The following is a 13,943-nucleotide window of genomic DNA, read 5'->3' as shown; positions in this document are numbered from 1 at the left end:
GCCAAGCACAGGTCACCAGAGTTCAGTTCTCTGTCTCCACCCAATGCGGCCTTCAGACCGATCCAGACACAGATAGAGCAGGTTAGGGTAGGAGGGAGGATCAAGGCTTTCTTTTCACATGTCATTCCAGGGAGGTTTTTATCAGCCTGCAACCAAGGTCACAGCTGTGGGAGTCCAAGGATAGAACATAATTCTTTTAGGGCAAGCAGCCTTTCTTCCACTTCTTTAAGTCTTAACTGCGCCTCTGGGTTGCGAAAATGCCAATATTCCAGATTCGTTTACCAACTCGCCTCTCCCGTATGAACTTCACCCAGATGTTGCCTTTACTCCTCAYGGTGGGCATGCTGCTGGGCTGTGATCCTAGCCAGAATCACGTCCAGTCTGCGACTTAAATCCCCCATCATTTGAGTCTGTGTATTTGCAGTATGGGAAATTCCATCCAGGGTCACAGACAGCTTTTCACAGGCCCGGACAGCTGTCAGGATCGTTTTCATTTTCCAGTAAACCAGAACTCCTCCACAGCCGATCAGCAGGAATCTGATTACCATAAATCCGAATATACTGTAAACACGTTTTCGACATCTTCAATGGAAAGCGGGGCCAGGCAGATCAGGTTCCACCCCCAGCTCCCGGTCACACGCCCGGCTGCCACGGTTCCATTGGGACAGCTGTGCTCCCCTCGCTCTAATCTCAGAATGAAAAAAAAGTGTCAATTGCATTCAGAGACCAGTTGATCAGATCCATAATTCTTTTGTTATCGAATGATAGAAAGAGGAAATGCTTGATCCGGCAGCAAAGCAGGGAAAAAGGGAAAGGTTCGGGAGAGAGAGCAAAAAGCGTCTGACTCCTCTGAAGGCCAAACAGGWAAAAAAAACCTCTTCAAATACATTAATTAAAAATTACTGTACTCCAAGCAGTCCTTTGCAATCTACTGTCTTGCAGGTTTTCCTTGTTTCCTTGCTTCAACACACCAGATTCAGTGATTCAGTTACCTCTTCAAATTCTGTAGAAGCCTGTTTATCATCCAGTCATGCAAATCAGGTATGTTTGAGAAGGGAAACAGGAAAACATGCAGAATAGTGGCCCTCGAGGCCCAGAGGTCGACACCTGTGCATTGGAGACTGTAAAAGACTTGAGACTAGGGAGGAGGTTCACTGTTCAGCAAGACAACAACCCATTACATGTAAATTCTTTGATTTGAATCACTCCATTGTAGCTTTGGCTGTTTGTTTAGGAATAACTCAGTCAAATCCAGACCTAATGGATAAAATCCATGATGTGGCCATGATTGAAAATCTTTACTTTGGGGGCGGGACTAGCAAAAAATTCTGTCTGTATAAGTGTAAAGCTGGTTGAGACATTTCCTCCTGTTAATAAAAGATTATTTTTTCAGAAGAACTGTCTCAATAGCGCTGCTTGCATCCAACACCAAGCTACCAGTTTTGCACAAATCAAACAAACTTTGTATTGTTTGCTGGAATTATGAAATAAAAGAAGAAGGAAAATCAATCAATAGTTTGTACATAAATCCAGGTACAAGGCTCCTGGTAGTTACCATAGTAACCATTCCTTCATCTTTTTTTTTAAGATCAAGTGGTTTTAGACAAAAGGCTATTTTGGGGGGTGAAAACCAAACACAACTGCAGCACCTCCATCGACAGCTCAGCCTCTACACGATGTGTCATCCCATTGTCTCTCTGCACCACGAAGCCTCGGGGACCGACCCCAGCTTGACCTGTGGCCTGTGCATTATTTGCAAACAGAGCAGGTGGAAAACATTGTTGAGAGGAAAACAGATTCATCCATCCAGCTGCCTGACACAGACTCAACCCTCGTTCCCTACAGAGGCTTTTGTTTGGGTAACTAATTTATCTTTTTTTTTCCCCTTACAGAGACAAAAGAACTGACGACGGTGCTAAAATCAATTACACACTTTAAACTTTAACCAGAGGGTCTTGGARAGAAAATACAGAAGATTATGCAACTGAAATAAGTTGTTTTGCATCATCCACTTGATGGACTTTTATATAAGGTAAATTCATCAAACTCTTATAAACTATTTATACAGTTTAGTTATTTTATTTTACAGAATGACAACACATCACATTTTACTCAAGTTTATTAGATGAAATTTGTTTGATGTATTGRCACTTTAGAAAAAGTCTTGTCAAGCAGTTTTGACTTTGTGTGCTGAGTCAATAAACGTCATAAGGTTTAGAAAAGAATAAAAACAGTAAGAAATCACAATAGAAATATATTGAGGTTGTAGGTTATTCACTTCTCCTGATTGTTTCACAGACATTAAAAAAACGAGACAAATGGAACAAAAACCAAATGATCTTTGTTGTTCTTCCATTTGCAGTGTTAAAATGTCAGTGTTAAACTTTTGGGTGTAAATTTAACACCCCCTAGTGTTATTTTAACACTTTGAGTACACTGACACCCAGTATTGGTGTTAATTCACAGTGTTGATTTCCTCAGTGTTGTCTCAACACTGGACAGTGTTAAAATAAGCTCCACCCACAGTTAAGCCTTATATAACACTCAACACTGTTGTTATATGACACCATGCAGTGTTGAAAGCAGTTTTTCTGCACCTCATGTCAGACAGACCAGTATTTACCCAGCATTCCTTGCYRAGAAATCTTGCAAAAATGAGGTTTTTGCATGTTTTGCATTAAAGAAGTTCATGAGAGTAAAAATTAGTTGTTCTGCTTTGGGCAAAAATCGACATCATGAGTGAGAGGTACTTCCTGGTGTGTGAAGAGTGACTCCATTATACTTTTCTACTAACTACTGACGTGTTAATGCAACACTACAAAGAGTTTGGTATYAACTCTGAGTGTTAAATTTACTCTCTCAAACTGATGGTGTATTGACACCTTGTGGTGCCTGTTAACCTTTCAAACACCACAATTTCCTTTGTTAAAATAATAAACTGGTGATAATTTAACACTTTATTTTAACACAGTTGAAATGTTAATATGACACCCAGTATTGGTGAATATTTAACACTGGCTGGTGTTACTTTTAACGCTGTATTTTAACACTAACACTGTTTTTATGTTAATGTGACAACCAGTGTTGTTGAATATTAAACATTGGTTGGTGTTAAATTAACAAAAAATGGATGTTAAAATTCAACACTTTCACAAATGTGATTTTTAACACCAGAGAGTGCGGACACATATAGACACTTTGTTGCTGTTGAAATTAACACTGTGGGTGTTAAATCAACACTGCAGCCTCTGCAGGTGCACTGAGCTGGAAATACTTTTAAAGCTGAATCAAATGAAAACTGTCAAGTGATCAGGACCAAAGATACCGTTTGCTTTGTCACTGTCTCGCAGCCCACTCTCCATCTCCTTGGTTCTGTCACTGGATTTTTCTCTCCCTGTCTGTCTGTCATATGAACAGATTGTCAATTATTTTTGGTGCATTCTAAGAAAAAGCTTGGTTACTGATCTCCCTGGCTGTGTAATATATTTTCTCTGCAGCAGTCTTTGATGKTTTTTTTTTTATCAATTTGTTTATTTGACGGGCAGTGATAATGTGAACAGAAAAGCTAAAAATGATTTTCTCTCTTCTGTTATAACCCTCCTATCGTTCAGCATGCGTTGTAGTGATGATGCTTGAAGAGTCCCTGCTGGGTATTTTTGTTTACAGTCCATCACTTCTAAGTAAAATATAAAACCACTTTTTTTTTTTAGCTTGAAGTTACTTTTTTGGGCAATGGGTTAAATTTGAATTTTTCAGAGTGTCTAAAATCCAAAAATAAATAAATAAATAAATAAATAAATAAATGAATTTAGAGGGTTGGCTACTTTGTTCATTATGTGTTTTGTTTAAAACTATTCTACATCTTGCTGCAGAAGGTTTAGTGATAATGTCTTTGCTTGTGTCTATGCATACTGTCAGCAAGATATCTCATGAATGCCTAAATTGAATTTAATAAAACTCTCAGAAGGTAATAAGTGAGTGTACATCTTCACCAGTGATTCCCAACCAGGGGTACGCGAGGGGGTACRTGGAAAAATAAGTAAATAAAAATAGGACTGATATGTAGGACCCCATGATTTCCACAATGCAAACGGAATCACGAAATTGACACTAAATGGAATCCTGTATAAAATGCGGACTCTCATGGAATTTGCTCATTTGGGATGTATTTTGGACGCTGCTGCTTCCTGCGCATTACCTGCTTTATTTATTTAATTACTTCTTCAATGTCAAGGCAACACATTCATCTTTATGTTTAATTTGAGTTGAAAAGAATAAAAAAGGCATGAGAATTAAATGTTCTAGGGGGTTAAATAAATAATTTTCATTTAATAATTGGCTGTTGTACATTATAATTTTGTAGAATCCACATTACGTTCAATAGTGGGGGTTAGGAAACACTGATCTACACAACCCAATTCAAGATGGCCGCTACAGGCAACTTAGAAAACCAAAACCTGACAATAACTCAGTAAATTTTACAAATATTGAGCTAAAAGTTGGGGTGGTGGCTGATCATTGACCCCAAAACATACTTTAGGAGCTACACATTGTGTAACATCATTGGTTAAAACTTTTGCATTAACTGTTGGAGTTCATTCTTTTTGATAGCATCTCCGAGATCACTTTGGAGTTCAGTGAAACTTTCAGAAAGTAATTTTTGGCTTTACTTCTATAGCTGCCACAGGTAAACCTTATTCTACACAAAAATAGAAAGTGATTTTTAAAGATACTGAGCTAAAAACAGGTGCGACAGCTGTGTCATTCACACCTAAACACACTTCAAGCACTAACAGGTTGTGTAAAATGACAAAATATTGCATGAGATAGTGCAAAATGTTTTTTTCAAGTACAGCACAGACTATTTGACCAATAAGTGTGGTTTTTTTTTATAGTAGGCTCTCAATCCACCATGCTCACTGATCGGCAGCACATTCCACCTCTAACTTTCTTCCACATGGATTTTTATCATTCTTGTACAAACACTGTAAGCAGAAAGCACTATTTCCCAATTAAAATCAAGTTCCCTAAAACGTCTGGAATAGATGACGCTGCACCAGAACCTAATGTTCTTTTTTTAGGTAGCATCTCTGAGAGAAGAATCACCGTGGTAACACTGCCCCGCTCCCCAACCAACACACACCTCCACCCCRCAAAATAACTGGAGGAAAAAAAACTTGTTGMAAAAAAAAAAAAAAAAAAAAARAGAGAGAGAGGGGAAGTTCTAGTTTGAGGCTGCTGTCAGCATTAAAAAATAAAAACATGCCCAAAGCGTTCCCAGTGCATTTAAATGAGGGGATGTGATGGTGTGGAAGAAAGACCAAGTTTTAAAGCAAAACTAACCAATATATAGGCTATATATATAAATAGTGCTCTGGATTAAATTTGTAAAGCTCTTTGTGTTGGAAAAACTGCTTCAAAGGAGCTGAAATATTTAAAAAAGTTATTTTAAAAAATCGTAATTCTCTGCCTCAAATGGACCAGTTTCTGGAGAAAAAAATAAACAGATGTTGTTTGATGATCATTTTTTTGTAACAAAATTCTGAACAAAATGTTCAACTGTGAGGCATTTACAAGACCACACTCATATAAGCAACTGCAAGAAAATGACAGTGACTTAGTGATGAAAATGGGCTGAAACTCAGAAAAACAGACACACACACCTCTCTGTAGACACCCACCCCCTCTGTCAGAATGTGATCCTGCTCCTCCCCCCCCCCCCACATAATAAATATTCTGACAAACTCAATGCACCTTTCTCTTGCTTTCTCTCTTACCTGCCACAGAGAGGTCGATGAGCCCCAGAAAGTGCATGAGTTTGAGGGAGCTGCAGACCACCAGGAGGATGCCTACAGTCTGCAGCCCCTCCACCTCCCACTTGTCTTGGAAGAACAGATGCATCCTTTTCCTCTCTCCTCTCCCCCTGCTTATGTTCACACACTTGCCTCGGGGCGACTGTGTTCGCAGCCCCCCCACCCTTTAAGTTTGATGGTAGAAAATTCAGCGTCTCCTCAGTCTCCCTCTATATGCCAGTGTTCGGCCATCCCAACTCTATGCAGATCCCCACCTTGCTTCTTTTTTTTCTCCTCTGACTGAAGGTGGATTATTATTCTCCTTGTTTCTTCTTCCAGAAAGGCAGGGAATATCGACTCGCTTGCTCCTCCACCCCTGCCTCTGCTGAGCCTGTCAGAGGTTGTTTGAGTTCCAGGCGAAGTTCGGACAGTCCGCTGTGTGGGTCCTGACAGGTTGGTAGCAATTTTTTTGACTCTTTTTTTTGGGCATCTGACTCTCAAACTCTCTCCACTCTCTGCCTCGCCTCCATCACTACTCGCTGTGTCCCTCCCAAGCTTAATTGGGTCAGTGATGGGACTGAGTGAAGGGAGAAAAGAGGGATGAGAATTTTAAGAGGTGGGAAGGATGATGGAGTACTACTTGTAGTTTCGGAGGTGAGACAAGAAACATGGGAGGGCACACAAGAATGAGAGATGAGAGAAATGAAAATGGGAGATGGGATGTGAAGAATCTCTGGAAAAAAGATGAATCTTCGAAAAAAATAAAAATAAAACAGCAACCAGGAGAGGAACAAAAATCCAATTACAATCCAAAACAGGATGCAGAAGAGAGGAAGAAGAAAACGACAAAGATAAAGAGAAGCGGGATGAAAAAAAGACGCGTGTCGACAGCCGGCTGAGGCAGCTACAGTGGGCAAACTCGCAGACGTGACAATCTATCCTGAGAGCGGACACATGTGCACACGAACACACAGCCTGGAGGTGAAATCTGGGTATAACATGGATCCCATATAAAATCTCAGGCAGGGCTGAACATTGGAATCAGGGAGGAATTTGATGCTGTCACATCTGGAACATGGAGGTGATCAAAAATGTGAAAAAAGGAGATAAAAATCCAAAACAGAATCAAAAACCACAATAAGCTGGAGTCCTTTAAGTCTTTGGAAACTTGAATTTTCCAGCAGAAAATAACCTTATTGGTTTATACCTCATGCCTTGTGTGCAAAAGTTTTAAACACACCTTATATGATCTGTTAGCAGTTGTAATGTAAGCTCAATATCTCTAAAATTGACTGAGTTTGAGATATATATTTTTTCTTTTTTGCATTCTTTAATGTTGATTTAGCTGTTGAAGCCTTTTTGAATCAGGCTGACTTCAAAATATAATATTTTGTAAATAAACAGCATTACATTTAGAGAACTGAAATGAAATTCATCCAGTGTTTTGTAAGATGTGTTGCAGACAGACAAATCCTTTTTGTTATTGCTCAGTTTAATATTAAGGATTGTTTCGCAGCTTTATCAAATCAAATTGTATTACAGTGTCTGTAAAACTTAAATAAATTGTGAGACGAAGTGAAAGTAAAYAACTTTCTTTTCATAGATTTCTAACTTTTCTATAAAACCACCAACCTGCGCTGAAAGACAAGACAGCAACCCTGCGAGAAACCGTGCACAGACAGGTGCTCAGATTAAATTCATCAGTCACTGTCATCGATTGTGCATTTATGACCATGATTACTTTAGGATAGATTTTAGATAAAATGACACAATGAGGCCAGTAAAATCTTAAACACTGCCTGCTTTCAGAATCAAGGATGAAAGAGTATTAGATCAAGGCTGACCACTTTTGTCTGTCACCTTTTTTTATTTTAAATTGTTTTAATACCATGCGGCAGGAATTTAAGATAGAAAGTCTTTGTTCARACACAACAGCTCTATGATCCCAGGCATATTATAAGACAGTGATCTTTGATCTTATTGTTGCGGTTACTTTTAATAACTGGAACAAATAGTTCAGCTTCACTATTGATGTGACTGCAACCCTTTATGCCCTGATTTTGAATCTTGGGTTCCTAAATAAAACACTGCGGGCTAAATTTGGCAGGGAGGTGAGGTATTTTTAGACATCTGGATTACATGCAACTTTTTATTTCAAAGGGAACTCAGTCATGCAGCAGAACTGAGATAATAGTTATGCCATTGTACGCGCTTGAAATGTGCACATTTGACAATAATGTGGGTATTAGAGTTGGGTAAACAGTCGAAATACCAAGCTCTTCATATGACAGCTGTCACTTCTGTGCAATCTGCTGCCAGCTCAGTGAAAGTTTTGCTCTATTTACTTGGAAACTGAGAGTCCGTGTGATATATTTAGCAGGCTAGTGGTAAACAGCTTCCAGACAAAGTTCCTCTGGGGGGGCGCATGGGTCATTCTAATCGACAAATCCCAAAGTCTCACCCAACGACCTCATCAGTTTTGTAGGAGCGGCGATGCTCCTTCAGAAGGAGCTTATTTTAGCCTAAAATGTTTAGATGGCCCAAAGAATCCCCGGGAGATGCKCCATTCTAAAAATAATCTTGGACATTCACTCGCATGAATTTTAATCAACGGTAGATGTTGACATGTGYGCGCACACACATGCATACTGTAATAAAATGTGAGGGTAATCAGTCTAAGTTGATTAGTCTCCGTGGTTCGCCCCGAAGCCAGACACATYGTGTAATTGAAATGCTTCCATATTTAGACTTCTACCTGGGCAATTATTTCTCTCAAAACTGATTAAAAGGTCTAAGAGAAAGATGTGTGCACGTGTTTGCGTGTGTGTAACAACGTGCTACAGAAACACGAGGGGGGGTCATTGACAAATGGTGCTCAAAATTGGCTTGTGTGTTTTCAATTAAATACATGAAACAACAGATCTGTTTGCATGAACCATTAGCATTTGAAGATATTTTTAAGACTGCGGTGTGGGAYCAAAAAAAGGAAGAAAAAAAAAAACCTAAGTAAATGTAACAGCATGAAATTATGAGAAGATTAAAAAGCTTTTCATTTTTGAGGAATAAATTAAAGTTTTAGAAGAAGTATCATTAGACAGATAGAAAAACAATCAGGATCAGATTGAACCTGAAAATAATGTTTTAGCTATTTGAGGTACAAAAATCTAAATTTTTAGAACATTTTCATTCAATGTTTTTATATTTTTCTAATTTTGAATTAAATCAAGCAAGATAATTAAAGGGGACATCGAGCMCCGCTTGCATTCACTACATACACAACACGACACAGGTCAGATGATGGGGCACATGACCCTCTATGAAAAATAGAGCTAATCAAGCCTATTGTTTGGCTATGGCCCTCTTTTGCATGTGACTAACCTGTTTGTCCATGTGGAGGCAGTGCTTATAAGGCTGAGTTCACCTGAAACTCAGACTGAAGAAGTGTCTTGGAGGAGAGACGAAACGTTTCACTAAAGAAGAACCCATCCAGAGGACCTACTTATTTTTTCTTTTTGATTTTTTCTACCTGGATTACTGAGATGCATCAGGACAAGATAATTAATGTTCACTGAACATTCGGAAACTAAAATAGGAAATTTTAATGTATTTTTTAAGTATGTCAATATATTAAAAAAATGAATCATAAATGGAGAAACAGGCGTGTTCTGATGTGAGAGCCGCCAGGCTGATAATCTGCAAGAATTAACTTTGTTCACCTGCAGGAGGCAGTGCAATGCAAGGGATTATATTTGCAGCTCTATTCCAAAGTGCAGTGAACTCTACCTGAGCTGTCTGCTTCTCTTCATTTCCATTCAGCAGCAGAGACCAGACTCACTGTGGGAGGGTGATGAAAGATCATCATTTCTAACACTTCCACACGCACAATTACAAAACAGAAAGCTATAATAACTCCTGCGTGCTGCTCTGACATCGGGATCAAGTGTTGCAGTCTAGCTTTTCTTAAACTCTGCTTTCCTGCTCTTTCCATCCCATCATGCATTGCTTTTTTTTATTTCTAAGTGGTATAAAGTACTCGATGTAAATTGGATTTGCATCGCATGCAACAATCCTCTAAACTTATTTCCATCAAAGCGTAAACACTCCCCTCTGCTATTTCCTGCCARGAGCCAAATAAAGAAAACATCCTGAACGGATCGATACGACAAAAAGAAAGACAGGAAGAAAAAAATTTTTTGAGCAGCTAACAGGGATTTGATTCAAACACAAAAAATTATGTTAGACAGCAAGCTAATATGCTCCCAGCCAAACAACACATTTCTGTGTTGGAACAAAGGATTGGTAATTTGTTGAGCTAAATTCAACCAGCCTGCAGGAGTCTTCAGGAAAATTGTCTTAGATGTTTACTGGGATGCTGCCATGAATAGGAATCAAAGTGGCAGCAGAATGAGGGGAAACCTGTAGCTTCCTTCTGGATATAAAACACAGCCACTAATTAATGTTCGCAGTCTACTCAACATTTCATTTAATAGCATAAATATGGTAAAGGATTTAGGTTTGAGTGTCATTTTACTTTGTAAGCAAAATATTTAAAATAAAAAATGGCAAATTTGAAAAAGGTAAAAAACATGCCTTTTAAATGACATAACTTTCATTCAGCATACTGAAAACAACATTAGGACAAGCTAAGAATGCTGGAAAAGCAAAATGAACTTAAAATGAGCGGACAAATCTGGACAAGGAAGGAAGCAGGAAATTAAAAGATTTGCACTGAAAACTTGCAGTGTTTCTATACAAAGAGAGCAAAAAATAGACTGAAATTGAGCTCAGACTCTACAAAATGAAACAAAATGTTAACCTGCTTTGCTAAAGAATTTATTATTCACAATGTTTATGCCTGATGGCAAAAATCTACATAATTTAGTGCAGTCGCTTAAATCAGTGCAGGAAAAGTAAAGACAGTGAAAAACGGTGAGCTGTATTTTTATGTTAACTCAATGTTAATATTTTATATTTCGTCACTTGAATAGTATTTCTGTAGCAAAACCAGCCAGCCACTAAACACTCATGAGAATTTAAAATGATCCATCTGAAGAATAACAGAACTCAACATCACGAGATTCATGAGCTGAGTGTCAAACAAGAAAAACCCAACAGACAAGCCTCATCTCTAAGTTAATGAAAATCGTATTTTTTATGAATTACTCTGCAGTTTTTCTTGGGGAAGGTTATATTTGTGTCATTGTTTAGCTCTCCGTGTTGTCATCATTCTACAGTCCTGCTCTAAAATCAGAACACGCAACTTTTTTTAAAGACTAACTGCCAAACAAACACGGTCCTCATTCAAACCCAAATAACTACAAAGGCATTTATAATCAAATGAAGAAGAGCTATACCAGGAAAAAAAAGGACAGCAACAGAAAAAGAGAAAGAAAGAGGAGCAAAGGAGAGAAAAGAAGGATGAGGGTGAACAGAGAGGGAGAGCTGAGTATTAAATATCCCGTCTGATCCTTCTGGTGTCCCGAGCTCTCATCTTCTGGCTCGCCATCAGTGGTGCAGAGAGAGAAAAAAGCCCCAGACAAGGACAATGAGGACAACTGCAGTTTTATTAGTCTTTATAAAAGTTTGACAAAATCAGTGTTTTCTAAWAGCTGCAGACCTGCCTTTGTTTCAGATGTTTCAGCAGCCATTAAACCCTTCATTCTTAGGAAATTATAACCTCGACATCCGTCTTTACTGATGAGATTCTACAGTCGTGGTTAAAGGATCATTAGTTTGTGTAACGCTGCAGCTTCAGCTAAGTTTTATGGAAGCACAAACACACACACACACTACACACACCATTACCTTTGTTATCCAGTGAAAGACGATGGCAGATGGCTAACAAGGTGAACATGTGCTCAAACACAAATGGGTCTCCTGCTGACCACCAAACAGTTTACCTGCACTGACATCAACATTAGACWCACATTCTCAACTCATCAGAACTAATGTTTCTCCAGAAATGTGTCATTACTTAGGGCCAAACATGTTATGTCTTGTTGCTGTAAAGAACAACCCCTGTAGTCTTTATTAAGTGTAAAGCCCTTGCAATCACCCTTGGACCATGTTGTAATACAGTGTAGTTGTTTCGCCACATTAAAAATAAATTTAAATATATTTTATTCATTTATTAAATTTCCTTGGTTTTTGAAGATATCTTGCAGATAAATTAAGAGAGCATCCTGGTTATATTTCCATCCTTTTATTTTTGTATTTGATCAGTCATCAATCATATTTTGGGACAAGAATAATAATAATAAGAAAAATGACCAAGCTTGCTTTTTAATCATGCTTACCTTCTTTGTAAATAACTAAAGCACTGAATCACAGCAAMAGCTCCATCTACATGACTATTTTCTCATTCGTTACTCACTTTTCAGAGAGAAAACAGGATTCTTGAATACAACTCTGAGCTATCGATTCTTTTTATTAGACGTATTGTAAAAAATAAAAATATATATATATTACAATCTGCAAAGTGGTCTAAAAATATGGCTGGTGTTCCAAGGCTAAGTCAGAAATGAATTGAGATATTAGAGAATCAAATGTCCTTGCAGAAGTGATGAAGCAGCGTTTGAACATGTCCCTGGCTGGCATTCACCATCTAGTCCAGTGCCAGGTCAACTTATTTAAAACCATCAGTGATTGAAAAACATAAATTAGTTGTGGTGCATATGTCAAGAGGCTGTTTTTACTTGTAAGTAATTAGAAACATGAAAAATATATCACAGCGCAAACAGCGGACTTTAGACTTTGATCAGTCACTTACATAGGGTTGGAGAGAGAAATAAATCTGGGGAGATGCAGCAAATTAGCAAAATGTTAGCAAAATATCTTATGAACCACAGCACACACTTTAATGAAACGTCCAGGAAATTATCACTCGCTGTACATCAAYGTTTTTCAATAAGGATTGAATCAGTTTCTAAAGGAGAACCAGTTTTGTCATGAATAACTGACAACCTTTTAAAGATGTTATTGTGAACATTTTGTCTTAATGGTGCAAGTTTTCATTATTTTTGAAATGTACTTGTAACAAGTTTTTCTTTTATGTTAGGTCCATCTGGGGATGTGCACTGTTTGAGTTTGAGTTTATAGAACGTAATGTAATAAAAGAAATAAACAAAGTTATATACAAAAGAAAATTTAAATTTTAAACAAAAAGCAAACAAAAGAACAACAGTGAATTATATTTACACATTCAAAGGAGTGGATAGAATTATAAACATTTTTTACACCCACCCCTCTTCTATAGAATCTTCCAATAATTACAATTCATAATGATTGTAAATTAACCTAGGCAACAAATGTTTAAGTGTATTTGTTAAACTATTTATCTCTATAAAAATAAACAATTAATTAAACTAAATGTCTGCTACAGCTAACTTTAAAATAACTTCATCACTTTTACAGATATTGTCCTAAAATTTAATGTGATCATAGATGATCCCTAACATATTGAAAGTGACATCTGGCACTATTACATAAGATTATGCAAAGCATTACTTGAAAGGTTTTAAGGACTACAACAAGCCTATCTTTGCCAAAAATGTCTGAATGGTAATGGGTGATGCTAGACCTTTAATTTCACTGGAATAAAATGACATTCATCAGGCTTTGGAACACGGTTCAAGGTGGAGCAAAGCGCTCTGTTCTGGGAAATCAATTTCTCAGCCGGGCCATTCAGTTCAACACATTCTATTCAATATCCCCCTCATAAACTCAAAGAGCACACTCCTGTTGCTAGCCGTTATCTTTAAATCCATCAGTACCTCATAAACGTCCAGGTCAAAGTGTTTCTGATTGCTCAATAAGGCATGTCCTGTTCCTTCACTTTTTTTTCTCTCCAAAATTCATGTGGTGTTTAATGTGTGTTTATTTATTGCAGGGTCAGCAGCACAACTCATTAAATTAATGAGCCCAAAGTGTTTTCCCCCCCACTTGGCTTATTCTGACTAAAATGATGATGACTCTGTATTTGTCTCACAAAAAAGTCTCTTTTAAAGCTGATGCTTATGGGGTGCCATTTGTAAAGTTACACAATCAAAAATTACCACAATATTTTTTGTTTTATTAAGCCTTTTATAAAAAAAAGAACAGATTTATTTTTCAAATTCAGTTTTCACCATATGATTCATACATTTATAAATG

General features: G+C 37.7%; 1 protein-coding gene across 3 annotated transcripts in view; it reads right to left on the bottom strand.

Annotated features, from left to right (window-relative positions):
* Positions 1 to 13,943, bottom strand: part of LOC106526488 (Kv channel-interacting protein 2) — a 26,639-nt gene that overhangs the window by 8,861 nt on the left and 3,835 nt on the right. The window contains exon 1 of one of the 3 annotated variants that reach the window (XM_014021216.1): positions 5,778 to 7,022. The exons of 1 other annotated variant lie outside the window; for it this stretch is intronic. In XM_014021216.1, coding sequence (XP_013876670.1) covers positions 5,778 to 5,901 — 124 coding nt within the window. In that variant the 5' untranslated portion in view covers positions 5,902 to 7,022. Of the gene's footprint in view, positions 1 to 5,777; positions 7,023 to 13,943 lie in introns of those variants that run through there. One more of the 3 variants, XM_014021275.1, reaches the window with a different exon arrangement.

This window comes from Austrofundulus limnaeus, unplaced genomic scaffold, assembly GCF_001266775.1.
Source record: "Austrofundulus limnaeus strain Quisiro unplaced genomic scaffold, Austrofundulus_limnaeus-1.0 Scaffold0, whole genome shotgun sequence".
Lineage (NCBI taxonomy): Eukaryota > Metazoa > Chordata > Actinopteri > Cyprinodontiformes > Rivulidae > Austrofundulus > Austrofundulus limnaeus.
This window is presented reverse-complemented; position numbering and strand designations above follow the sequence as displayed.